This window comes from Leucoraja erinacea, chromosome 31, assembly GCF_028641065.1.
Source record: "Leucoraja erinacea ecotype New England chromosome 31, Leri_hhj_1, whole genome shotgun sequence".
NCBI classification, from domain to species: Eukaryota; Metazoa; Chordata; class Chondrichthyes; order Rajiformes; family Rajidae; genus Leucoraja; species Leucoraja erinaceus.
This window is the reverse complement of record NC_073407.1, coordinates 8,978,165-9,005,495: the sequence shown is the minus strand read 5'-3', so window position 1 is coordinate 9,005,495 and position 27,331 is coordinate 8,978,165. Positions and strand designations below refer to the sequence as shown.

General features: G+C 43.3%; 1 protein-coding gene across 1 annotated transcript in view; it reads right to left on the bottom strand.

The window, feature by feature from the left end:
• The window catches only part of LOC129711880 (DENN domain-containing protein 1A-like), a 472,977-nt gene that overhangs the window by 141,494 nt on the left and 304,152 nt on the right, over positions 1-27,331 (bottom strand). The window contains 2 exon segments of the mRNA XM_055659869.1: positions 8,178-8,237; positions 8,240-8,305. Of these exon segments, the coding sequence (XP_055515844.1) occupies positions 8,178-8,237; positions 8,240-8,305 (126 nt within the window).

The window sequence follows — 27,331 nt, the reverse complement described above, 5'->3', positions numbered from 1 at the left end:
CAGTGAGTCCACCAAGCACCTCCTCACTGTGATGGAGGCAAAAATCTTAGGGCTGCAGTCTCTTCCCTCCTCTTCTCCCTCTGCGCTGAGGCGATACCCGACCGGGCGATGGTAAAATCAGTCCCGCGGCTCACCGAACTCTGCGAACGGGCCGGATCAAACACCGCGGCCCGGGGTGGTCGAAGCTGGCACCCTCCAGTCCAGCGGACGCAGCTGTCGACGTCGTCCACTGGACTGCGGCCAACCCCCGGACTCAGGCCACTGCAGCCAGAACGCCGTCTCAGCCACCGGAGCACCGTTCCAGCCCCGAGCCGGGTCACCCTCACGTGAGCGTCTCAGCCCCGCGCCAGGCGCCACGGTCTCGAGGTTGCCAGCTCCGCCATTAGGCCTCAGCGCAGACGGAGGCAGAGAAGGGGGATACGACAAAAAAGTCGCATTCCCCCGAAGGGAGAGACAGCAAGCCCTGTTTCAACAAAATGTTGTAAAGCAGAGGTATCTAAGGGTTCAGGTACATCATTCCTTGAAAATGACGCCACAGGTAGATCAGGAGAGCAAAAAGGCTTTTGGCACATTGGCCTTCATCAGTCAGAGTATTGAGTAGAGAAGTTGAAAGATCATGTTGCAGTTACTTACATAAGGCGTTGGTAGGTCACATTCCGAGTATTGTGCTCAGTTTTGCACACCATGTTATAGGAAAGGTATTATCAAGTTGAAAAGGGTGCACAGAGGAGTTATGAGGATGTTGCCAGGACTTGAGGGCCTGAGGTATACGGAGAGAGAGGTTAGGACTCTATTCCTTGGAGAGCAGGAGGACAAGGGGCTATTTTATAGAGGTGTACAAAATCATGAGAGGAATAGATCCCCCTACTCTTGCCCAGAGTAGGGGGATCGAGAACCAGAGGACAGAGGTTTAAGATGATGAGGGGGGGGGGTGGGGGTGGGGGTAGGGGGGGGGGTGGGGGGAGGGGGGAGGGGAGGGGGGGGGGGGGGGGGAGGGGTGGAAGATTTAATAGGAACATTTTACACAAAGGGTGGTGGATGTATGGAATGAGTTGCCGGGGAGGTAGTTGAGACAGGTACTATTACAATGTTTAATAAGCATTTAGACCGGTTCATGGATAGGATAGGATAGGATAGGTTTAAAGGGATATGGACCAAACAAAGGCAGGTGGGATCAGTGTAGATGGGACAGGTTGGTCGGTGTGGACTTGCACTAAATCATCATTTTAATCTAAATCACATACTTGTAATAGCCCTGTCCCACGGTGCGAGTTCATTCCAAGATCTCTCCCGAGTTTTTAAAAATCAAACTCGTGGTAAGCACGGAGAATGAACATAGCATGTACGCAGGAGCATGGGGACGTCTCTTAGCGCTAACGGCGGGTACTCGGGAAGACCCGCTAACGGCAGGTAAACACAGGAAGACTCATGAAGATTTTTCAACATGATGAAAAATGTCCACGAGAGCCCCGAGTACCGACGAGTGGCCACTACCGTTAATCTCCGAGTTCGAATAAGGGCAAACTCGGGAGAACTCGTGGAATGAACTCGTACCGTGGGACAGGGGTTTAAGGTTGTCAGTCCTGATGCAAGGTTTCAACTGGAAACATCGACAACTCCTTCCGCCTTCCACCCCCACCCCCCCCCCCGCCCCCACACACACACACACACAGATGCTCCTCAACCTGCTGAGTTCCTTTGGCAGATTGTTGCTCCGGATTCCAGCATCTGCCGTCTCTTGTGTCTCAACTTGTAAGATTTGTTTAACAAGTTATTTTGAGGGATTCACTCGGGTTCACAATACACAGTTGTTTTTTGCAAAATGTTAATTTTTTTTAAACTACTTACCAGAAGGAGAAAAAATGTTGAGTTTAAAAGTTGGTGCTCAAGAACAGTAATAAACGTCAACGACCAATTCTGGCCTTCTGCAAGTGTAAATGAAGCTATACTTCCACTCATATTTCATTTGCTGAGGGGAAGTAAATGGGCGGTATGAAATAAAAGGAAGATCAAAATGTACACAAAACTGTAGGTAAGTTCGAACTACATTAATATCACTGAAGTCCCTCAAGATAAATGGGCTGAATTCACTTAATACAAATGCTCTCCATATTTCGAAGAATTGCCCCATCTTTCCCCAACGTTTAGACCTGGTCTGTATTTAGCATGAACCACTGAGAGACAGTGGGAAATGGAGGAAGCGCGAGGCAAAGATGTGTCCACCAACGTACAAAATCACTTTGTCTTGTGTGAAGCACTTTAATATTAAGTCTGGTCATTTCAGTTAACCAATTAAATTTATAAAACTGCCTAAAAAATTGACCACATCATCTGTTTAGACCAACAAAGGTGGAAGAGGCGAGAATGATTTATAACAGAAAGTAGAAGCACAAGGGCATTATTTCACACCGGCAGCCACTTCTGCAATGGAAGGCAATAATTTATCTTACAGACCAAAAACTGTGGTTAATAATTATTTTATTATACACCAGGGCTAACTAAAAGAGGAGCCATCAAAGGAAGTCATTGACTCACAGTCTCTTATTTTCTACTGATCACGTCAATGCATTGTAGACTGCCTCATTCCCACATCACAATACACCAGTCACCCTGCCCAAACAAATAATTGCTCAAGAAAATGAAAATAAAACACTGCAGATGTCGAAAATCTGAAATAAAACCAGAATACGCTGGAAATAGTCAGCAGGTCAGACATCATCTGTGGAAAGCAAAACACAATTAACATCTCAGGTCTGAGACCCTTCATCAGAAGACAGTCCTGTTGGATTGTCTTTCCACAGATGCTGCCTGAGCTGCTCAAATATTTGCTTCATTTAGCTTCATCTCACTGTGTTTTCAATTTATTCGCAACTTAAACCGGAATATTAAGGACCACATCAATTTGAAAAATGCCGCTTCCAAGCTGCAGACAGTGAGCTTAAAAGCAGCCATAGAGTTAAGATTTTTTTTAACGAGAAGAAAACAAAATGTGAACATGGTGCCCCTCAAAGCTTGAAGTCATGCCGATGAGAAATTAAAACCATTTTCATTCCTAGAAAGTGCAATTGCAGATAAAGAAAGTTACAAAGGCAGACCGATGTCCAGTAGGCCAAAATCCATCGACATGGGTAATTTCTATTTAATTGTTTTGTTATTACTTGGTCAGAGGGATCACTGCACCAAGAGAATACAGAGAAATTAACAGAAATATGCCGTACGCTTTACATAATTGAGATATGATAAACCTTATCACAGGCACTGATTAGGGCAGACAGCATTGTAATATCCCAGGGATAAATGGATAAATATCTGTAGACCTATCTGGAGCATGTCAGGCAATGGCTTTCTTTTGAATGATCACATCAGGCACTGGCACAATCGACAAGGACTGAAGGGTAATTTACTGATAAATCTCTGTTGAACTATTTACTTACTTTGCCTGTGTCACTGGCTTCAGCAGTACAGAGTTCAACAGAGATTTGTATGTGGAAAATCAGTTCCTCTCCTCATTTCGTTATTTTTGACTTCAAATCTCTAGTTTCCCAGGTTGTTCTGCAGAATATTCATCTAAACTTTATTACATATTGGACATCTTGTTTTCCCCACTTTAATGTGGCGGTGAATACTGGAGCTATAAATGTTGTGACCCTCCAGTAATGAGACCAACACGGAGACATACAGAACAGCAGACGCAGGAATCTTGAGCAAAACACAAAGTGCTGGAGCAACTTAGCAGGTCAGGCATCATCTGTAACGGGAAGGAATATGTGATGTTTCGGGTTGGGACACTCCTTCAGGCATAGGTCAGGCGAATTTACTAGCTTTTCTGTCAAACTTGAAGTGAACTGTTACAGCCCATTGAGCAGGGGGTCACACTAAATCAGCACTAACTAATATGGCCCTGGTTCAGAATGGCAACACAGATAGCTGCTTCAGTTTAGGAAAACATTACGAGAAAGAAAGGTGATTTGCGAAGGTTGAGATGACTTTTATTTCCATAGAAGACAACAAAAAGAAAAAGTCATGTGTAGGAAAGAACTGCAAATGCTGGTTTAAATCGAAGGTAGACATAAAATACTGGAGTAACTCAGACTGAAGAAGGATCTCAACCTGAGATGTCACCCATTCCTTCTCTCCAGAGTTGCTGCCTGTCCCGCTGAGTTTCTCCAGCATTTTGTGTCCACCCACACACACTAGTTCTATGTTATCCCACTTTTGCACCCACCACCTACACACTGAGGCCAATTAACCCTCAAGTCTGCACAGCTTTGGGATGTTGGAGGAAATCGGAGCACCGGAGCATCGGAAACCCACTCTGTCACAGAGAGAACGTGCAAACTCCACACAGACAGCACCTGAAGTAAGGATCAAACCCGGGTCTCTGGCGTTGTGAGCCAGCGGTTCTACCAGCTGCGCATCTGTGCTGGATGGATTCAAATTCAACACTACCAACACCATGATGCAAATTGGATCAATAGTTCTGTGCAGAAATAGTCTTAGAGTAGATTGACTGGCGTGCTTTACAAAAAAATATTTTCAGGCTGGATGCCACAAAAATTGGTATTAAAATGGAATGGTTCATTAAACCAAGAGCAGCCCAATAAGGCAACAAGTTTGGCTTGTGCAGTAAATAAAATGTAATGCTGATGCAGATTCATTAGTTTAGAAATACATCATGGAACGCACCGAGTCCACGCCGACCAACGATCACCCGTTCATTAAATACAGGCCTGGCAGAGCATCACCAGAGAAGACACTGGTGATGGACGTGAATCGCAGACTTCAAGCCGTCATTGCATGCAAAGGATATGCAACAAAATACTAAACATGACTACTTTCATTTACATGACATTGCTGTGTCCCAAACATTATGGTGCCCTGAGATGGGGGGGGGGGGGGGGGGGGGGGGGGGGTGGGGGGGTATGTATAAATACTGCTGTAATTTCTACATGGTGAAACTAAAATGTATAAAAATGGCCTTTATTGAAATCTGTCAATGTGCATTTTAAGCGCATTACAAATCTCAAATTGTGAAGTACAGAGACAAATAAATAAATGATGGCTCTTTGTCCCAAACATTATGGAGGGCACTGTACTCCCCTGAGTGCTCTATTAATTACTGTTTTGCAAAAACTAGACATGTTGAGGCTACCATCATTCCCACATCTCTTGGTGTCAAAACCATTCACTATGTATGAATCCAGTTTTCCCTCCAATGCCCAAGACCTCACACTTGGCTGTGTAGAAAACCATTTGGCACGACTTTGCCCAGTTGCAATGAAAGACACTAAAAGTATAAAAAAACATACCTTTAATCAATAATTAACTTTGATCCATCATATAATATCTCAATTTGTGCGGTTACCCAAGTTGTAGAGGCAAGTCTAACATCAAAGTGAAGAAAACACATCTTTCGTCCTTAATCTAATGCAAGGACCCACTGACGACATTGCAATTTGACACAAATGCATTAATAACTTCGACGACATGAGAACAAAAACTAAAATGAAAAAGGCACCGTTTCTGAAGTTAGCTGGAGAAATCTTATGATTCAGTGGAGTGTCTGCAGAGGACAATAATTTTAAGAACTTTACTGCAGTTAGCTAACAGGCTTAGCTATTACCCCAGTTGCAAGCAATTGTCAGTGCAAAGGGAGAAGAAGCTAATAGGGAAAAAAACAGTATCATTAAGCTCCCAATATCTGCAACATGAGGGGAAAGGGAAGAATTAGGAAAAGGCTTAGATGCTTTAGGGTATGTTTTAATAAGCTATGATCTTGGCTGATGTTACAATCTTTCGCTAAATTTACCAAATATTCTGTAAACGCTATTAGTAGGCATAGATCTACAATAGAATGTTAATAAAAAGGATATATGACCTATTTATTAAGCATTTGAAGATTATTGGAATGTACACATTTTAACATAGTTTAGATAAATTTCCATCAAAAAAAAAATCCAACATCTACAAGCATTATATCAAAGGTGAGAGTATGTTTCTGAAAAATTAAACCATCCATTCTTGAATGTCAGAGCACAATTATGACAGTGTTAAGGAATTGGCGCTTCAGTCATTAAAATACCAACTATTATCGTGTCTGAATGGCAACACCACGCTGTAATACACAACCAAAAAGGTTCTATGAATGTAGCAACATCATCATTGTCTTCTAAGAACATAGTGCAGTACAGCAAAGGAACAGGCCCTGTGGCGCACAATGTCTGTGCCGAATAAGATGCCAAATTAAACTAATCTCTTCTGCTTGCACATAAACATATCCCTGCATTCCCTACTTTTCCACGTGCCCACCTAAAGGCCGCACTGCTATCGTATCTACTTCCATCAACACCTCTGGCTGTGCGTTCCAGGCACCTACAACTCCATTAGAAATGTACTCAGTACATCCTAGGAAAAAAGGTTCTGGCTGTCTACCCTATCTATGCCTCTCCTCATTTTGTGAACACCTGTCAGGTACATTGAGAAATAACAGCAGTAATATATCTCATTTACAAAACAAAACAAGGTGCCTTTACAAGTGATTGTCAGCAAATGATTTAATAGGAATTCTGAAAGGCACAACCCTTAAAGATGTGGGATTGCTGTGACTTGAATCTGGACAAGTAGCATGGAAGCATTTCAAAAGGAAACTGGAAAACATGAGGGAGAAGGATCGTACTGACTGGTGATGAAAGGTAGGAAGATTCTCTGTTCTTCATTTCTTCTGACAATGAAAATGTACAAAATTGTGCAGTGCCATGAAGATCCCCCGATCCTCATCATGGTTGTATTGTGTAGCGGGCATGTCGGAACCATCATCATGAATGGTATGTAGACACAAAAAGCTGGAGTAACTCAGCGGGACAGGCAGCATCTCAGGAGAGAAGGGATGGGTGACGTTTTGGGTCAAGACCCTTCTTTCCAGGGATGCTGCTTGTCCCTGTGAGTTACTCCAGCTTTTTGTGTCTATCTTCGGTTTAAACCAGCCTCTGCAGTTCCTTCCTACACATTGATGGTATATTCATTGGAGAGAATTATCTAGCGTCAAGCTAATTTTCCTTTATTCTTATCCATACTTATGCTGCCAGGAAGGAGGTCCAACTCTTTCGCTTCTCCCTGACTCTATCTGGTTTCTGTTCTGTCAGAATGCTTGACTGTCATTAGGCCGTGGATGAGTGAACATTATCCCCGGTGGGCCGAAGGGCCTGTTTCCCCACTGTATCGCTGAACAAAAACTAAATGAAGCAATCAGGAATCCATAGCAGAATTTATTCTTCTCGAAGTCTTAACAAGCTGAAGCATTAAGGTGGGGGGGGGGGGGGGGGGGGGGGGGGGGGGGGGGGGGGGAAGGGGAGTAATAGGGCAGTTGAGACCCCAACAAATGCCTTCAAAAGTTAGGCACACTAACCACGAGAATTCCACCAGCATCTTTCGGTATTTAGTTCCTCTATGCAGAATCAATAGAACAATGATTTCTGAATCCAAATCCAAACATCATTCTGCAGGCACTACAAATCAATGCATTTTACCACTTTGCTCATTTAATGACACTCGTTCCCAATGTTGACAGCAGAAGGTTCTGATAAACAAATTATAAATGACATATTTCCCCAAACCTTTCATGCAGCGCAATAAAGGTAACGGCGAAGGATATCGGCAGAGAAATTACATTGAATGGGCTAGATAAATCAAATACAACTTCCTATGGAAAAGCAATGCATAACAGAGGTTTTCTATGCAATATCATTAGCAAGAACGTTTCTTATATACTTAATTCTTACTAAAACTTTAGACTTTAGATAGAGTGCAGAAACAGGCACTCGGCCCACCGAGTCCCTGCCAACCAGCAATCATCCAGTACACTAACACTATCCTACACACGAGGGACAATTTACAATTTTTACTGAAGCCAATTAACCTACAAACCTGTACATCTTTGGAGGGTGGGAGGATGGGCAAATACAGTATGTCACCTTGGATGAATGGGCCGACAAGGCCGTATCTTTATGGGGCAACTTTATGAGTCTAACTATGATTATGCAGTATTTTTGGGAGAATAATCTCTTGCTTGCCTTATCCATGTCATAAAAGCTAGGCTAGCTCAGAATAGCTGGCTCGTAGCTTTAAAACAATCGTTTTTTTGGAAAGCTTTAAGAGTGCAATGAATTTGTTCAACTTACAGGTTCGATCTTCAGAGCATCTCTGTAGCTACCAAAGAGGGCAGCTTGAGTCTTCAAAAAAATGCACGAGCAACGCCGTCCCCAGTGGTTGTTGAAACTTTCTTGAGTCGATTCTTTAGTGTTGCCAACTGCATATTGCATGATGATAAGAGAAGAAAAAAGAATTAGCGCTCTTGAAATGAGGAATGCATTGCCCTCCATTGAAACCCTAGTAGTCAGCTCTTACACCAGTGCATTATTAATAATGCTACGGATTCCAAAAATATATTTGTAAAACAAGCAATGGATTAGTGTGAATCCAACATATCTAGTCTCAACAGAAATCCATGTTACATTTTGATTCCACTTTCAGCTTTATTCATAACCAAAACTGGCAGCATATTCATTCGGTGTCATTCAATTTATATTATTGCAAATTGTTTGTATTTCTAACTTGTCAATGAAAGGATACGTGAAGTTTGTCACTTTGCCGAGTGAAATGAAGGTTGAGTGACCATCTAACTTTTGTTTATTTAAAATTACAATGTAAACCGCTCTAGTTGTTGCATTGATTATCCCCATGGACACAAAGTGCTGGAGTAACTCAGCAGGTCAGGCAGCAACCCTGGAGAACATGGATAGGTGACGTTTCGGGTCAAAGCCGTTCTTCAGATTGATTGTAAGGGGAGTGGGGGAGGGGGGTGTAGAAGAAGGCGAGAAAAGTGGAGAGGCACGACAAAGAGTGACAGGTAATAGGTCGACCAAGGCAAAGGGGGATTTGATAGGCAGATGGTTGGAACAAAGGCCAGAAATAAGAAAGGAAATAAGGTGCGATACAGGTTTGAGGAGTTGCGGATTGTAAAGCCAGAGGGAGGAAATTGGGAAGGGGAGGAGGGTGAGTGGAGGGGAGTCCAGGTGGGGCGCAGGGGAGAGAAGTGGGGTGGGGGTAAGGGAAAAAATTAAAGGGCCTGTCCCACTTGGCCGTCATTTGCGCCTCATTTATGCGTCATATGTAAAATAGGTTGACGCGTCGTTACGTGCGACATCGCATGCAAATCATGCGTCAACATGCCGTCTGGTGCGCTTGACGTCATTAGAATACCCTGCGGCGCACGATGAGGCATGGTTACGCACGGTGACGTAACCATGCATCACCACGCGATACACGTGCGACGTCGGGACGCCAACGTGCCGTGCCAATGTGTCAGCATGCGCACCCAATGCGTCAGTGTGCGTACGCAATACGTCATGCAGGCGGCGCACGGGGATTTCATGCAGCACAAAATCCTGGAGCGCCGCACGATACCGCGTGCAACTCCACACTCCTTCACGCTTCTCCTTGCGCCCGTCCCGCACTACCCACGCGCTACCCGTACGTCACAACGCGACGACCACATTTTTGAAGTAAATGGCGTAAATGGCGCGCAAATGACGGCCAAGTGGGGCAGGCCCTTAAGAGATTACCTAAAAACAGAGAGTTCAACTGTGAGGTTGTAATCTACCAAAGCAGAATATGAGGTTCTGTTCCTCCAGGTTGAGTGTGACCTCACTCTGGCGATGGAGGAGGTTCAGGACAGTAAGGCCAGTGTGGGAATGGTAACGGGAGCTAAAATGGTTAGCAACCATGAGATCTAATGGGCCTTGGCAGACCGAGCGCATATGTTCAGCGACATAGTGGCGCAGCGAGTAGTGCCGCTACCTCGCAGTGCCAGAGACCTGGGTTCAATCCTGACCTGGGAGTGTGGAGTTTGCACGTTCTACCTGTGACCGTGTGGATTTCCTCCCACATCAGGTTTGTAGGTTAATTGACCTCAGTAAATTGCCTCTGGTGTATAGGAACTAGAGAACATTGGTTTAGGGTAAGGGTGGAATAGATTTTGATGGGGCATGAAGGGCGAGTTCTTCACCAACAGAGTGGTGAGAACCTGGAATACACTGCTAGAGAGAATGGTGGAAGTAGAGTCACTCAAGGCAGCCAGGAAGCGTCTAGATAAGGACGTGAAGCACTTGGGCAGAAGGCTATGGACCAGGTGCCGGGCAATGGGCTCCAGAAATGGGCTCCAGAACAAGGGGTCACAGTTTAAAGATAAGGGGGAAATCTTTTAGGACTGAGATGAGGAAAACATTTTTCACACAGAGAGTGGTGAATCTCTGGAATTCTCTGCCACAGAAGGTAGTTTAGGCCAGTTTGTTGGCTATATTAAAGAGGGAGTTATATGTGGCCCTTGTGGCTAAAGGGATCAGGGGGTATGGAGAGAAGGCAGGTGCAGGATACTGAGTTGGATGATCAGCCATGATCATATTGAATGGTGCAGGCTCGAAGGGCTGAACGGCCTACTCCTGCACCTATTTTCTATGTTTCTATACACAAGGGTGTCCACTAGTCTGCATGGCCCAAATGGTCTGTGTCTATGCTGCATGATTCTATGAAACAATGACTACGGGAGGAGAATTTAAAAAGATTCATTAAACAGGAAAGAAATTGTTTTGGCACTTCCTTATTTCTCTCGGGGAAACTTGCGGTTACAGAGACAGCCATTATAATGAATGGAAAGGATCCAGTAGCAGATATTTGTGTTAGTCCGTACAAAGAGAAGGCAAGGCAGAGCTATGTGACAATCTAAAAGCACCATGGCCTTTTCATATATAGTTGCTATGTGATAGTTGCATCTGAATGACAATATCTGGTTGCAGATGGCCGCATGCTGAACAACCGCCAGTCTGGAAGGAGGTCCTTGCAAGAGGTGAAAACACCATCCCAAGGATGGAAAGCAACTCTGTAACTGGTGGAATTATAAGCAGTAATGATTGAAGTCCGCTGTGTGTGTAACTGTTTCGCTGGGTATCCAAAATATCCTGAGTCAGCAGGTCATCGTTCCTGCCTTCCGAAAAATAAAACCTACTCTGCAAAGTCAAGAAAAGCTGCCAGTGCCGAAGAACACAGAAGAACGTAGAAAGCCGATAGCTCCTGTAGGGAGCAGAATCTGACGTGGCTGACACAGATGAAATTAGACACCCAATTTGTGATGGCATTCAAACACCAAAGAAAAATGGACAAGATCAAATAATATCAACTGAAAACTGAGGAGTAATAAGGCTTTTTAAAAGATGTAACGGTGTCAAGCATTATACATCTTTTCGGTTATTAGTTTTGAAGTTACAATAGAGGAGGCTGGTAAAGAATTGAGGTGGGACATAATAGAAATGTACTTGGGGTTGTTAGCATTGACGATGATTGAGATGACAGCATTTATGTCAGAGAAAGTAAAACAGAGGTACAGGATATTCCAATGGGAAAATTAACTGTCATGTATTTTGTGATAAAAAAGACAGAATAGGAATTGATAGACCTTCAACAAGCTCGAGCCATTGCTACCAACAGACAGTAATGTAAAACTAGTTGGGTTGCTAAATAACAGTGGGAATGACTATCACTAATATCTATCATTGCACCCAGTATTCTATCAAATTAAACCTTTAACGAAGTGTCAACCTCAATGTCCGCATCAATGGGGTCTGGCGTCACACACATGGTTGATTTCAGGCTAGCAAAATCTCAGCTGCATGGATCCTGGATCTTATTGAAACATATAAAATTCTTACGGGATTGGACAGGCTCGATGCAGGAAACATGGTCCCGATGTTGGGGGAGTTCCGGAACCAGGGGTCACAGTGCAAGAATAAGGGGTAGGCCATTTAGGACTGAGATGAGGAAAAACCTTTTTCACCCAGAGTTGTGATTCTGTGGAATTCTCTGCCACAGAAGGTGTTGGAGGCCAATTCACTGGATGTTTTCAAGAGAGAGTTAGATTTAGCTCTTAGTGCCAAAGGAATCAAGGGATATGGGGAGAAAGCAGGATTTTGGATGATCAGCCATGATCATATTGAAAAGTGGTGCTGGCTCGAAGGGCCGAGTGGCCTATACCCGCACCTATTTTCTATGTTTCCATGTTCCTAACTAACATGATGAATCTGCGGAATTCATGGCCATAGAAGGCTGTTTTTAACAATGGATATTTTCAAGGCGGCGATTGATAGATTCTTGATTAGTAAGGGTGTCAGGGGTTATGGGGAGAAGGCAGGAGAATAGGTTTGAGAGGGAAAGATAGGCCAGCCATGATTGCATGGCGGAGTAGATTTGATAGGCCGAATGGCCTAATTCTGTTCCTACAACTTATGAACTCGCTACATGCACTCAACCACCTTTGTGGTTTTGCTTCTTGTGTTCGTCCACTCTTGATCCTATGCCAACTTCTCTGTGTCCAGCTACTGCTCAAAGTTTTGGTGTGCCTTGCATCCCTGATTTCCCAAACCCTGTAAGCCAACATCTGTTCAAGACCTTCTCTGGAATCCACTCCCCAATCCTCTTGTCAAGGCAGCTCGTCTTGAAGTCGGTTTCGATGGTGAGGTAGGTTGTGCCTGTCATGTACTTGGCTTAGTCCATGATTCTGCAGCCTTGTGTGCTTCAGGGCATTTAAAGTTTCATACCAGGTCATGATGGAACCAGGCTGGATGCTTACAACGGAAACCAAAGGAACTGCAGATGCTGGAATCTTAAGCAAAGCACTAAGTGTAGGAGGAACTCAGCAGACCAGGCAGCATCTGTGAAGGGAATGGACCGATGTTTTGGGTCATAGTCGTCGAGTGATACAGCGTGGAAACAGGCCCTTCTTCCCAATTTGCCCACACCGGCCAACATATCCCGGCTACACTAGTCCTACCTGCCTGCATATGGCCCATATCTATGCAAATCTGTCCTATCCATGTAACTAACTGTTTCTTAAACGTTTGGCTAGTCCCTGCCTCAACTACCTCCTCTAACCATACACCTGTACTCCTTGATCCCACCGTTCTACAACACTCCCCAGAGTCCTACCATTCACTGTGTAGGTCCTGCCCATGTTAGACTTGCCAAAATGTAACTCCTCACATTTATCTGTATTCTGAAGAAGGGTCCTGACCTGAAACTCTCTCCACCCTACCACTCCAAACTTCCCCCTTCTGAAGTCAACGATTAGTTCTTTGGGTTTGTTGACGTTATGTGAGAGGTTGTTATGGCACCTCTCAACCAAATATTCTATCTCTCCTTTACGCTGACTCATCACCACCTGTGATTCAGCCAACCTTCTGAATTTATGCATGGCACTGGAGCTGAGCTCCTGCATACAGAGACCCGGGACTTCATTTAGACATACAGCATGGAAACAGATCCTTTGTTCCACAGTCCACATTGACCATCGATAACCCTTTCACACTGATTCTATGTTATTCCAGTTTCACATCCACTCTCTCAACTCTTGGGGCAATTTAAAGAGGCCAATTAACCTACAAACCCGCACATCTATGGGATGTGGGAGGAAACCAGAGCACCTGGAGGAAACCCATGCAGTCACAGGGAGAACGTGCAAACTCCACATGGACAGCACCCTAACAGTGCCTGGCAGCAAGGTCAGGATCAAACCCAGGTCTCTGGGCGCTGTCAGGCAGCAGCTGTACCAGCAGTGCCACTGTGCTGCAGCTGTTTAGCGATGCCACAGTTTAGTGGAGAATCTGTAGGAGATGATTGCACTGAACACCATCCATCTTTATGGTGGATATAAGTCCTATCACTCATTAGTCATTGAGGCAGGTTTCCCTGGAGAACATGGATAGGTGACGCTTCGGATTGGGTCTGAACAAGGGACTACTCTACACGTCTTCAGGTTTTTTAAAAAAGTCATAAATTAACAAGATTTGACGATCTGTCACTAATTATCCTGAACTGAGCAGACCAATACTGACGAATTGTAATGTTTATGTTGGCCTAAAATAGGACACCTTGATAGTGTCCTCTGTGATGTTCAAAGGAAAGACTCTGAACTCTTGAAGTGTCAAATACATTCGCAGTGATATTAAGGACATTCATGAAGTGGGTTTTATGACAATCCAATGGCTGTGTTTACTATTACTGAGATTAGTTTTAGTTCTAAATTGAATGTACAAATTTAAATTGTCTTGCTACCATGCTAGGATTTGAATCCTGGCCTGTAGATTAATGGTTCATATCTCCAGCTGCTCGTCCAGTAACTTAATCAATGTCCTACTCTAATCTGAGCATTTCTGATGTTCAAATATGTAATGTCTTTGATGAACAGACATCATTAAAGACATCGGGATGCAAGATATTTTAAAGTCAGAGATTTTTTTCCTAAACTATCATGATGAGAATAATATCAACGTTCTTTCCTTCGTGCCCCATTAAGAGTGTGTGCCTTCAGGGGATATCACAATATCAAGCAAATAAAATGAACAGTAGAAACAAGGAACGGAAGGTGCTGGTTAATAAAAGAAGGCACAGAGTGCTGGAGTAACTCAGCAGGTCAGGCAGCAGCTCTGGAGAACATGGATAGGTGACATTTTGGGTCGGGGCGCTTCTTCAGACTCCACCTAATAAAGTAATTTTCTTCAAATTACTTGCTCTCCAGCCTACGGTTAACAAAGGCTAACCTTGTCAGCCACAATGTGTAGGATGGAACTGCAGATGCTGTTTTACACGATAAGACACAAAAAGTTGGAGTAACTCAGCGGGTCAGGCAGCATCTCGGGAGAAAAGGAATAGGTGATGTTTTGGATCGGGTCTGAGGAACGGTTTCAACCCAAAACATCACCTAGTTGTTTTTCTCCAGAGATGCTGTTGCCTCATCCGCTGAATTACTCCAGCATTTTATGTCCATCTTGTCAGCAGCAATGTCGTGAGAAAACAAGCGGCATCTGTCCAGAGAAATAGACTGGTATTGTTTCAAGTCGGGTCCTTTCTTCAGACAGAAGATGCTGCACGGTTCTTGAGTTCCTCCAGCAGTCCATGCTTGGCTCCATATTCCAGCATCTGCAGTTTCTTGTGTCACCAACAATGTTGTTAAATTGGCCATCAAAGATGATGTGGTAAAATGCTGCTCATCATCTTTCTCGACTGATTTCATAGAAACATAGAAATTAGGTGCAGGAGTAGGCCATTCGGCCCTTCGAGCCTGCACCGCCATTCAATATGATCATGGCTGATCATCCAACTCAGTATCCCGTACCTGCCTTCTCTCCATACCCTCTGATCCCCTTGGCCACAAGGGCCACATCTAACTCCCTCTTAAATATAGCCAATGAACTGGCCTCAACTACCCTCTGTGGCAGAGAGTTCCAGAGATTCACCACTCTCTGTGTGAAAAAAGTTCTCCTCATCTCGGTTCTAAAGGATTTCCCCCTTATCCTTAAGCTGTGACCCCTTGTCCTGGACTTCCCCAACATCGGGAACAATCTTCCTGCATCTAGCCTGTCCAACCCCTTAAGAATTTTGTAAGTTTCTATAAAATCCCCTCTCAATCTCCTAAATTCATCACAGATAAATATGCAGGCGTGGGGGACCATCAGAATTTCAAGCAACAAACTATTTTCTATAACAAAACATCACTTGGGAGTTTCTGATTATTGGAAAAAAAATATCTCTTCAGCATAATTAAACTTTTAAATCACATACCTTCAGAAACTATCATAGATGGATATACGAAAAAAAGTCAGCAGAATATTATGGCCTTCAGCACAATTTACAAAGCATGTTCCTCAAGGACATCAGATAGTCTAAATGAGGCTGCAAGTAATAGAACTGGCTCAATGAATGTGAAAACTGTCTTTTATTCCTGACAGCATTCCGATTGTATCCATGGCTAATAAGATCTTAAACCGTAGAATGCAAATATGGAGGGGTTCCTGTTGAGTTGGAGGTTAGAAACGTGAATCGCATTCAGATAAAACAAATATTTGTTACAGGTAATTATAAAGATAGTGGAAATGGCTCAAATGCTAGACTGTATAGAAAATGATGCACAAAAGCTGAGCATCTCCCAAACAGACCGTGATACTAAAGTCGGCAAACAAAACCACCTGCTGGGAAATTAAAACACTGTGGGAGACTGGCGGCATTCATTTGCTTTACAGATGTAGTTCAATTGCCTGACAGACTGGAATAGGTGTAGAATGAAGTCCGGTGATGATATCTTGGCTGTAATGGATACAGAACAAGCTGCAAAGTCTTGTCTGGCAGAAACTGTCATCTGCATGAATGGAAAAGTCAGTAACAATTTACTTCTGGATCAGTAGTATTACACATTTGCATTGATGCAAAACAGTCCTGGCTTGATGAAAACCATGTAGCCTAACCTGGCACTGACATTGTCAAAATCAAATTTAGGCAAACACCTTCACGATCGCTGGAACACAATACTACAAACTTCGCACGTTGATATTTATTTATGATTGTGCTGATGTATAGTATGGTTTGACTGAATTGTACACAGTGTTACTGATAGGTACATGTGACAATAAAGTACCATTGAAAACCATTGAGCAATGACAAATGGTGTGAAGAAACGCATATGCCCCAATTAGACGACATCATTCAGCTAAGTGAAGCACCAGGCTGTAAGCAAGTATAAGACATAGGCTGTCGTAGTTGCCTTGTAAAGGAATTGGACTTATTGAGAAATAAGTTACATATTGGTAGAAAACATAGGCAAATATAAATATCAGGTGAGGAAATTAGTTGAAGATCAAATTATGATGAAGGAAATTACAGTATCCTAGTAATGAATTCATGGATCAGTCCTTGTCTGCTAAACAAGGACGAGTCTCCCTCCAGTCACTCTCCCTTCTCCCCTCTCCCATCAGGCAAGAGGTACAGGTGTGAAAATGGACATTTCCAGATTTAGGGACAGCTTCTTCCCAGCTGTTATCAGGCAACTGAGTTACCTATCAATAACTAGAGAGCGGTCCTGGGATACTATTTATCTCACTGGAGACTCTCGGGCAATCTTTAATTAGACTTTATTGGAATTTATCTTGCACTATTCGTCATTCCCTTTTTCATGTTTCCGTACACTGTGGATGGCTTAATTGTAATCATGTACTTTAACAACGTGGAGCTCGCGGTCCCTGGCTAGCGAACGACTTCGGGAGCTCCAAGCCGCGGGAGCTTCGATCGCCCCGAAGCGGGAGCTTCGACCGCCGGCTGCAGGAGTTTCAATGCCCCGACTGTGGATGGTTCTACTCCCCCGACCGCAGGAGAAAAGGATGAAAGAAGATAAGACTTTATTGTCTTCCATCACAGTGGGAAATGGGGAGGAGCTGCTGTGGTGGTTGTTTATGTCAATTTTTTATGTAGTTGTGTGTCTTGTTGCTTTTAAGGTATGACTGTATGGCAATAGACAATAGTGATATAGACAATAGGAGCAGGAGTAGACCATTCATCCCTTCGAGCCAGCACCGCCATTCAATGTGATCATGGCTGATCATCCCCAATCAGTACCCCGTTCCTGCCTTCTCCCCATATCCCCTGACTCCGCTATCTTTAAGATCCCTACCTAGATCCCTCTTGAAAGTATCCAGAGAACCGGCCTCCACTGCCCTCTGAGGCAGAGAATTCCACAGAATCACAACTCTCTGTGAGAAAAAGTGTTTCCTCGTCTCCGTTCTAAATGGCTTACCCCTTATTCTTAAACTGTGGCCCCTGGTTCTGGACTCCCCTAACATCGGGAACATGTTTCCTGCCTCTAGCATGTCCAAACCCTTAACAATCTTATTTGTTTCAATAAGATCCCCTCTCATCCTTCTAAACTCCAGAGTGTACAAGCCCAGCCGCTCCATTCTCTCAGCATATGACAGTCCCGCCATCCCGGGAATTAATCTTGTAAACCTACGCTGCACTCCCTCAATAGCAAGAATGTCCTTCCTCAAATTAGGGGACCAAAACTGCACACAATACTCCAGGTGTGGTCTCACTAGGGCCCTGTACCACTGCAGAAGGACCTCTTTGCTCCTATACTCGACACCTCTTGTTATAAAGGCCAACATGCCATTTGCTTTCTTCATTGCCTGCTGTACCTGCATGCTTACTTTCATAGACTGATGAACAAGGACCCCCAGATCCCATTGTACTTCCCCTTTTCCCAACTTGACGCCATTTAGATAGTAATTTGCCTTCCTGGTTTTGATACCAAAGTGGATAACCTCACATTTATCTGCATTAAACTTCATCTGCCATGCATCTGCCCACTCCCCCAACCTGTCTTAGTCACCCTGCATTCTCATAGCATCCTCCTCCCAGTTCACACTGTCACCCAGCTTTGTGTCATCTGCAAATTTGCTAATATTACTTTAAATCCCTTCATCCAAATCATTGATGTAAATAGCTGCGGTCCCAGCACCGAGCCTTGCGGTACCCCACTAGTCACTGCCTGCCATTCTGAAAGGGACCCGTTAATCCCTACACTTTGTTTCCTGTCTGCCAACCAATTTTCTATCCATGTCAGCACTCTACCCCCAATACCATGTGCCCTAATTTTGCCCACTAATCTCCAATGTGGGACCTTATCAAATGCTTTCTGAAAGTCCAGGTACACTACATCCACCGGCTCTCCCTTGTCCATTTTCCTAGTTACATCCTCAGAAAATTCCAGATGATTAGTCAAGCATGATTTCCCCTTCGTAAATCCATGCTGACTCAGACCGATCCTGTTACTGCTATCCAAATGTGCGGCTATTTCATCTTCTATAATTGACTCCAGCATCTTCCCCACCACCAATGTCAAGCTAACTGGTCTATAATTCCCTGTTTTCTCTCTCCCGCCTTTCTTAAAACGTGGGATAACATTAGCTATCCTCCAATCCACAAGAACTGATCCTGAGTCTATAGAACATTGGAAAATTATCACCAATGCATCCACGATTTCTAGAGCCACTTCCTTAACTACCCTGGGATGCAGACCATCAGGCTCTGGGGATTCATCAGCCTTCAGTCCCACCAGTCTACACAACACCATTTCCTGCCTAATGTGGATTTCCTTCAGTTCCTCCGTCACCTCAGATTCTCTGACCCCTACTATATCAGGAAGATTGTTTGTGTCCTCCTTTACGAAGACAGATCCAAAGTACCTGTTCAACTCATCTGCCATTTCCTTGTTCCCTATGATAAATTCACCTTTTTCGGTCTTCACGGATCCAACTTTGGTCTTAACTAATTTTTTCTCTTCACATACCTAAAGAAGCTTTTACAATCCTCCTTTATATTCTTGGCTAGCTTACCTTCGTACCTCATCTTTTCTTCCCGTATTGTCTTTTTAGTTATCTTCTGTTGCTCTTTAAACATCACCCAATCCTCTTGCTTCCTGCTTATCTTTGCTACGTTGTGCTTCTTCTCTTTTATTTGTATACTGTCCCTGATGCCCCTTGTCAGCCACGGTCGCCCCTTACTCCCCTTGGAATCTTTCTTCCTCCAAATTCCAAATTGGAACCAAATTCCTCGTATGTTGCAAAACATACTTGGCTAATAAATTACGATTATGATGATTATGATAATATGATAATAGTCCCTCCACTGACTGGTTAGCACACGACAATAAACTAAACTAGACACACTGCAATCTGTTCAGTAAGTATTCCAAGTAATCTTTGCATGTAACACCTCTTGTACCCTAACAAGTATGGTACAACAAACACTAAGAAAAATGAGGCTGTCCTTCAACCCTCCAAAAAAACGTAGGTTGGATGCATTCTTCTTCTGCGAGATTCTAAGCCAATATCAGTGTGTTGAACTTAAAATGAGTGATTATAAGGCATTATGGTGTCCAAGAAATGGTTGTGATGGGAATACAGTATTGTTATTGGGGAAAAGTAAGCATTCCACCATAGAAATCAATCCTGCCTTTTTGTAATAATTATGATCAAAGAATAATAACTGGTAAAGCATACAAAATTGGAGTGAAAACATCGTGAAATAAGCCATACTCTGAATCTCAGAACCATGATACCAATGTGATAAAAAAAGTTGGAACTGAGAGCCATGTCAAGGTATCGTCACTGTCAGGCGGTACTGATAGAACATGTGACGCTATATTAATGTTCTTTATTTTAATTTCTGCTTTCTGAAATTCACTCACAAAGATAACATTGCCAAACAACGAAAAGAGTGCAAATATTCATTTGTCACCAAATTTGGAAATTCTCAGCTTCACCAATAGTACTTGAGCAAAACACAAAAGTACTGGAGGAACTCAGTGGGTCAGGCAGCATCTGCGGAGGGAATGGACAGACGACATTGCGGGTCGGGAATCGTTTGCAGATTCTGAACTCAGCTGCCTGACCCGCTGAGTTCCTCCTGCACTTTGTGCTTTGCTCAAAATTCCAGCATCTGCAGTTCTTTGTGTCTCTTTGTGATGTTAACATTATTAGATTTAGTATTTATATATTTAAAGAGATCATCTAATACAGAGAGTGATATTGTATTACATATTATGTACTAAATGCCTGCTTATATAATTAGACTTTGTGAATAACTATTCTCTTGTAATTTTTAAGAGAGCCCAAATAAATATTTATTTCACGTTCAAATAAAATAGTATTTCTGACCAGTGCTACAATGGTGAAATAGCTCAGTAAACAATGCATTCACTCTTGACTTCTGATTCATATTAAAAAAAATAATTTCACTTCCACAAATGTTTAATGTTGAGAAGCATATACCACCTCCTGTTTCTAGTTCCACTGCAGCAGTAGTTTTCAAAATCCAAAGGAAATTTGGGAGTGCAGATATGGGCAACATTTTGACGATATTTGTTCCTTTTGAGGACAGCGATATGTTTGTCAAAACTCCTTCTGATCCAAAAGGGCCATGCCACCTGTACATTAGGTTATTCATCACTCAATCATGCCCTGCCCTTATTATTTCGCTCTGGGGGTGTTTAATTATCTCTAAGGCACAATGCTGCACTTCAAGTGAGCATGTTCCTAATAGCTGATTACCATTTACACAAAGGCGCTATTCGTTGGAAGTATTGAACAGATATCAATGGCATTGTCTTTGAATACACAAAGCTTCCATCATAAATAGTATATTTCGCGCACAGAATAATTAATGTTGAGGTTATGATTTCTCTTTCAATACACTCTTTCCACTCTCCTGTTTAAAGAGCAGATTGAAACCAGTGCTTTGCAGTAACGACTAACGCAGTACTTTAGGGGAAGACACAAGGTGCCTGAGTAATTCGGGTGGTCAAGCAGTTTCTTTGGATAAGTGTAAGAAGGAACTGCAAATGCTGGTTTAAGCCAAAGATAGATACAAAATGCTGCAGTAATTCAGCAGGACAGGCAGCATCTCTGGAGAGAAGGAATGGGTGACCTTTGGGTCGAGACCCGTCGTCAGACTAGTCAGGGGAAAGGGAAACGAGAGATATACTCTGAAGAGGTTCCCTTCCTCTCTCCGACAATAATTCTGCAACATCCTCTCTTGCTGCTCCCTCTCTGTAATTCGTTCATTCGTTCTATATCTCTCTACATCACTGTCTATATCTCTCGTTTCCCTTTCCCTGACTAGTCTGAAGAAGCGTCTTGACCCGAAACATCACCCATTCCTTCCCTCCAGAGACGCTGCCTGTCCTGTTGAATTACTGCAGCATTTTGTGTCTATCTTCAGCTTCTCTGGATAATATGGATTGATGATATTTGGTGTCGGGACCCTTCGTCAAACTCCGAATTTACAGTGTGAAGCAAGGTCCCGACCCGAAATGTCACCATCTATGTTCTTCAGAGATGCTGCCTAACCACTGAGTTGCTCCAGCATGTTGTGTGTTGTTTTTTGTAAATCAGCAGCTGCAGTTTCTTCTGTCTATAGTACCTCAGGGTAGTCCCACCTGACCCTCATCTGATGTCACCGTACACAAAGGCAGGGACTGCGCAAAACCAATAAAGTTTGTTAAAGACCTAAATGTTGAGATGCACTGAACATTACTGTGCTGAGATGTCTGAGAAAGGAGTTGCCACTGATCTCTGGGGGTACAGAAAGCAAATTATAAAGGGATCAAAAGCAAAATCTAGCATGTGCATATTGAGGACTGAAGGACCCGTTCCTGTGCTGTACTGTTCTTATGTTCTATGCAAGAAATCAGAAACAAAAGCAAGCACCACCGAGAATAGTAAGTAGATCTCTGGATCAATCAAACAGGTTAATATTATGGGTATGTATAACCTTTAATAGATTTGAGCATTCTGGAGAAGCATTTGAGAAATAAAATATTAGCATTTGCCAAAGTCCAACAAAGTGTCGTCTGAGCTTGAAAAGAAGGTGTCACATCTTACAATTGGGTATTCTTGAGATCACACCTACCCTAGCCAACAATGGACCAACCAGGCATAGTATAACATTTATTGCATAGAACAGTACAGCACAGGAATGGGTCCTTCAGTGCCCAATATGTACATGCAATGCTACACTCTTTGTCTTTGAATGCTCCTGGTCGTTTCTTGTGTCCAAGTCTTCACCTCCATCATTCCTCTATTAGCAGTCTGAAGGGTCCCAACCTGAAACGTCACCCATCTTTTTTTCTCCAGAGATGCTGCCTGACCCGTTGAGTTACTTCAGCATTGTGTCTATCTTTGGTCTAAACCAGCATCTGCATTTATTTGTTTCCACTGGGCATTTTACATTCATGGTACTACCTCACACCCCTTCCCCACGTTTCCTTTACCCTCCCCCACCACCCCCATCCTCACAGTTATGCATTTGTTTCAATTGGTGTAGTTTCATTTTGCTCAAAGTTTTATAGTATTTTATTTATGACAATTTCCCCTCTATTCTCTCCGTTTCTCTTTGCATCTTAAAACACATTTGTCTCCTCACTTTCCGAAGAACCTTGACCTGAAGCATTGATTCCCTTGTACATCCCCCTGATGCTGCTGAGCCCTTCCAGTAGATTATAAATAAGTATGCAATGCAAGTTATTCTAAAGTATTTCATATATATTATTTACAGATAAACATGCTTTACAATGCTTGTGGAAAAATCCACTGTCGTTGTATTAGCTTTGATATAGCCCAAAGATAGAACTCTGCTTTCCCACACCACAATTTGCATGTTACTTTGTGGGGAATTTCAATGTAAATAATCCAAATACCCCTTGAAAATAAACACTCTTTGGACCTTTTAAATATTGGGCCTGCCTACTTCTGGTCTGAAAAGGCTCATCAACTTCATATGCTGTAAACCAAACCACATACTGGATGCACGACTGCACTCAATTGTTGTATCATTTCTAAAATGGGATTAACACTGAACATATTGATTGATTGATTGATTGATTGATTGAGACAACAGGCCCTTTGGCCCACCAAGTCCACACCGATCATGGATCCACCCGTTCACACGAGTTCTGTGTTATCCCACTTTCTCACCCACTCCCTAAACAGTTGGAGCAATTTACAGAGACCAATTGGTCTACAAACCGGATGTGGGGGGAAACCGGAGCACCCCAGGAATCCCACGCAGTCACAGGGTGAATGTGCAAACTCCATACAGATATCACCCAAATGTCAGGATCGAGGCTGGGGCTCTGGCGCTGTGAGGCAGCGACTGCGCCTCTGTGCCACACTTGTATTGATATCAGAAATGAAGCTTTATCTCTCTCTCACGCACACACGCATGCACACACACGCATGCACATGCACACACACAATACATATATGGATTATGTTGCTAGAATGCATGAATACGGAGGTGTGACAAAAGAATAAACAGGATAGAGAAGACACAATGACCTATAGATGCTGGTAGATTAAAGAAAACACCAAGTGCTGGAGTACCTTAGCGGATCAGGAAGCATCTCTGGAGGAAATGGAAAGGAGAGGACCCAAATTGTCCCAAAAGGATCTATAGAAGGGTCCGACTGAAAATGTCATCTGTCCACTGTTACTCCAGCAAAAACTGGAAAATGTTTAAAATCTCAGAGTTCTGTGTTCATCCAAAGTCAATGCTATCTTCTATGCACTATGATGCAGTTATTTATTAATAATATACATGTGTGATATTAGAATAGTTTGCATTACTTTTCAATAGTTAATACATGTTGTTGCAAAATGCCAAATCCATGGTGCTTTAAATAAAATTGAAATTACAACTGTGCTAATTCCTTCTGATTGTAATTGTAATAAATGGTGTAAACAAAAGATGCTACTAAAGCTGTTGAGAGTGCCCTAGGCTTAATCACCAGTAATGTTCATATGCCGAGGTACATCTGCCTAATGCAGTAATGAAAATATAAACTGACTTAAGTGTGGTATACAAGGATGTTGTATTTGACATCTCTGCAGGATATGAGTGTGACATCAAACTTCCTCTACTCTGCTTTAATAAGTCCCACAGGATAACCCTTTCACAGAATCCATCAATGGTGTAATACTGGACCGAAGCAAATCATTCACGGACACAACCTCTGATAGATATTTTTTCAAAAGGTACTCTAGTGCAGTAACAAAATATTCCCTTTGGCCTCAATTCTAGGCTGGCATCCATTAAAGACATTCTCTACTCAAGGTTCGACTGAAGAATCACCTCGATGAGGGTCTTAATGACAAGAGTTACGGTTGCTTTTTGGAGTTGTTCAATGGCACCACCCTACTTTGGCACTGCCTGAAGGTCCAAGACACTCATCTTTCTCCCGCTAAAATATTTCCATCATTCTGATCGCCCATTATCCTTCGCACCGTTGTTGCCCCCGTCCTCTCAGTAGCAGCTTCTCCGAAATTAGCCCCCTTCAAATTAGCTGTCCAATACATAACCCTATCAACTATCCCTTCCCACCCCATCCCAATCCCCAATAAACTCAACTTCACTCGACTTCATGAGCATTTTAAAAGACCAGGACTAAACCATCTACAAATTTGTCAAGTCAAATTTGTTAATATCCTGGGTTGGAAAATAGAGTCCTGGAAAGGTATCTTTAAAACGGCTGTGAAGCTCGGCGGACATTAACATTACCGGTAGGTTATCGTTGGTTCTGAAAACTACTGCTTACGTTTTTTTTTCCCAATGAGCCAATAAGATTCATCGGTCAGCACCGGCTACAACCTACGCGAACCTTCGACCTCCTGGCAACGCACTAGGACCTCCTGGCGACCCACCTACGACACGAGAATTCTTGCTACTCTCCATGGCGGCTTCAATCTCGTTGCCGCTAATTTTTCAACATGTTGAAAAATTCGCGGCGAACATAATGAGGCAGCAAATAGATCCCAGAATGCGGGAACTCCTCACGACCATGAAGGCGACTTCCCGGCAACCACCCGCAAACATGTGGCGACCATGTGTAGTCTCCTGCAGTGCCTAAAATGTCACCTAAGTGGGACAGGCCCATAAGGCAGCAACTCTACCGCTGCGCCACCATGCTGCCTGATTTAGTTTGTTATGAACCTGGTCGTTGAACACGGAGCAGGATAACAAAAGCTTTTGACATGCACACAATAATACGATCCATCAGATGGATACTCTGAAAACAGAGTCTCCATAGCTTATGCTACTTGGGCATTGTGATTTTCTTACTGGTAACATTTCACTAAATGCAATGTAATTTCTCAGGTGATGTTTGCTAACAAATGGTATGAGCACTTCACCTAAAAATACTGCACTTCTGGGTCCCTTCTCGGGATTGCGTTACCCTGCGTACTTTCCTACTATCAGTTTCTTTTCAGGTTTCTCATTGCTCAGAAAGCACCTTGACCCTTGTGTCATGATCATAGTCACACAGCACAGAAACAAGCCCCATCTTGCCCATGTCGACCTACATGTCCCATCTACACTAGTCCCACCTTACTGCGTTTGCCCCGTATCCCTCAAAACGTATCCTATCCATATGCTAGAATGCTGTAGGGGAACTCCATTATCATCTCACTCACATGTCAAATATCATGATCCGAAAGGATGATTCAAGCAATGTAAGGATCCTATGTCTCTGGACGTTTCCCTCCATGACCCCAATTGTAAAAACGCACAAGGAGTGTAGACACCCTGATGTGTGAAGTTAGTGCCAGTGTGAACTCCTGAGAACATCAATCTTTCACTAAAAAATCAAGCTGCTGCTGCTTCTTCAAGTCTTGGAGAAAAATAACTGACATCTAACTTCAACGTCTTCATTGGTTAAATTCTATCCTCTTTGAAGGTTTTTTTGGTAGATTTGGTGGTCAAATATTGATGGATGTTAACACTTCAGACTCAAGCTGTTACTTATTCATCACCGTAGCATGTAGTCGTGTCTGAAGAAGGGTTCCAACCTGAAAAGTCACCCATCTTTTTTCTTCAGAGATGTTGCCTGTCCCGCTGAGTTTCTCCAGCACTTTATGTCTATCTTCTGTTACTTGTTCACTTTCTGCTCCTATTTTCATAAACCATCAAGTTAATTCACCAGGGATCAGGCAGATACCTGTGATGTACAGGTCCTGGGCATTGTTGCTTCCCATCATAAAGACGCGAAGTCACCTTGCATTATGATCTCTCATTCAAGCAGGCAATCCCTTCACGTGGCCCTTGCAGAAGTCCGAGCAGTTCATCTTGAGCTTCTAATCCTTCCATTACAAATAGTGTGCAGAGATATAGAGTGAAAGGGAGCAGCCTTCCCGTCACTAGACAGCAGACACATGGAGGATGCTGCAATGGACAAATGCACCCAAATACACCAGAGTGTTTTAATTTTACAAACATGCTATAGAAACATCAAAACATAGAAAATAGTGCAGGAGTAGGCCATTCGACCCTTCGAGCCTGCACCGCCATTCAATATGATCATGGCTGGTCATCCAACTCAGTATCCCGTACCTGCTTTCTCTCCATACCCCCTGATCCCTTTAGCCACAAGGGCCACATCTAACTCCCTCTTAAATAAAGCAAATGAACTGGCCTCAACTACCTTCTGTGGCAGAGAGTTCCAGAGATTCACCACTCTCTGTGTAAAAAATGTTTTTCTCATCTCGGTCCTAAAGGATTTCCCCTTTATCCTTAAACTGTGACCCCTTGTCCTGGACTCCCCCAACATCGGGAACAATCTTCCTGCATCTAGCCTGTCCAACCCCTTAAGAATTTTGTACGTTTCTATAAGATCCCCCCTCAATCTCCTAAATTCTAGCGAGTACAAACCGAGTCTATCCAGTCTTTCTTCATATGAAAGTCCTGACATCCCAGGAATCAGTCTGGTGAACCTTCTCTGTACTCCCTCTATGGCAAGAATGCCTTTCCTCAGATTTGGAGACCAAAACTGTACGCAATACTCCAGGTGTGGTCTCACCAAGACCCTGTACAACTGCAGTAGAACCTCCCTGCTCCAATCTCAAATCCA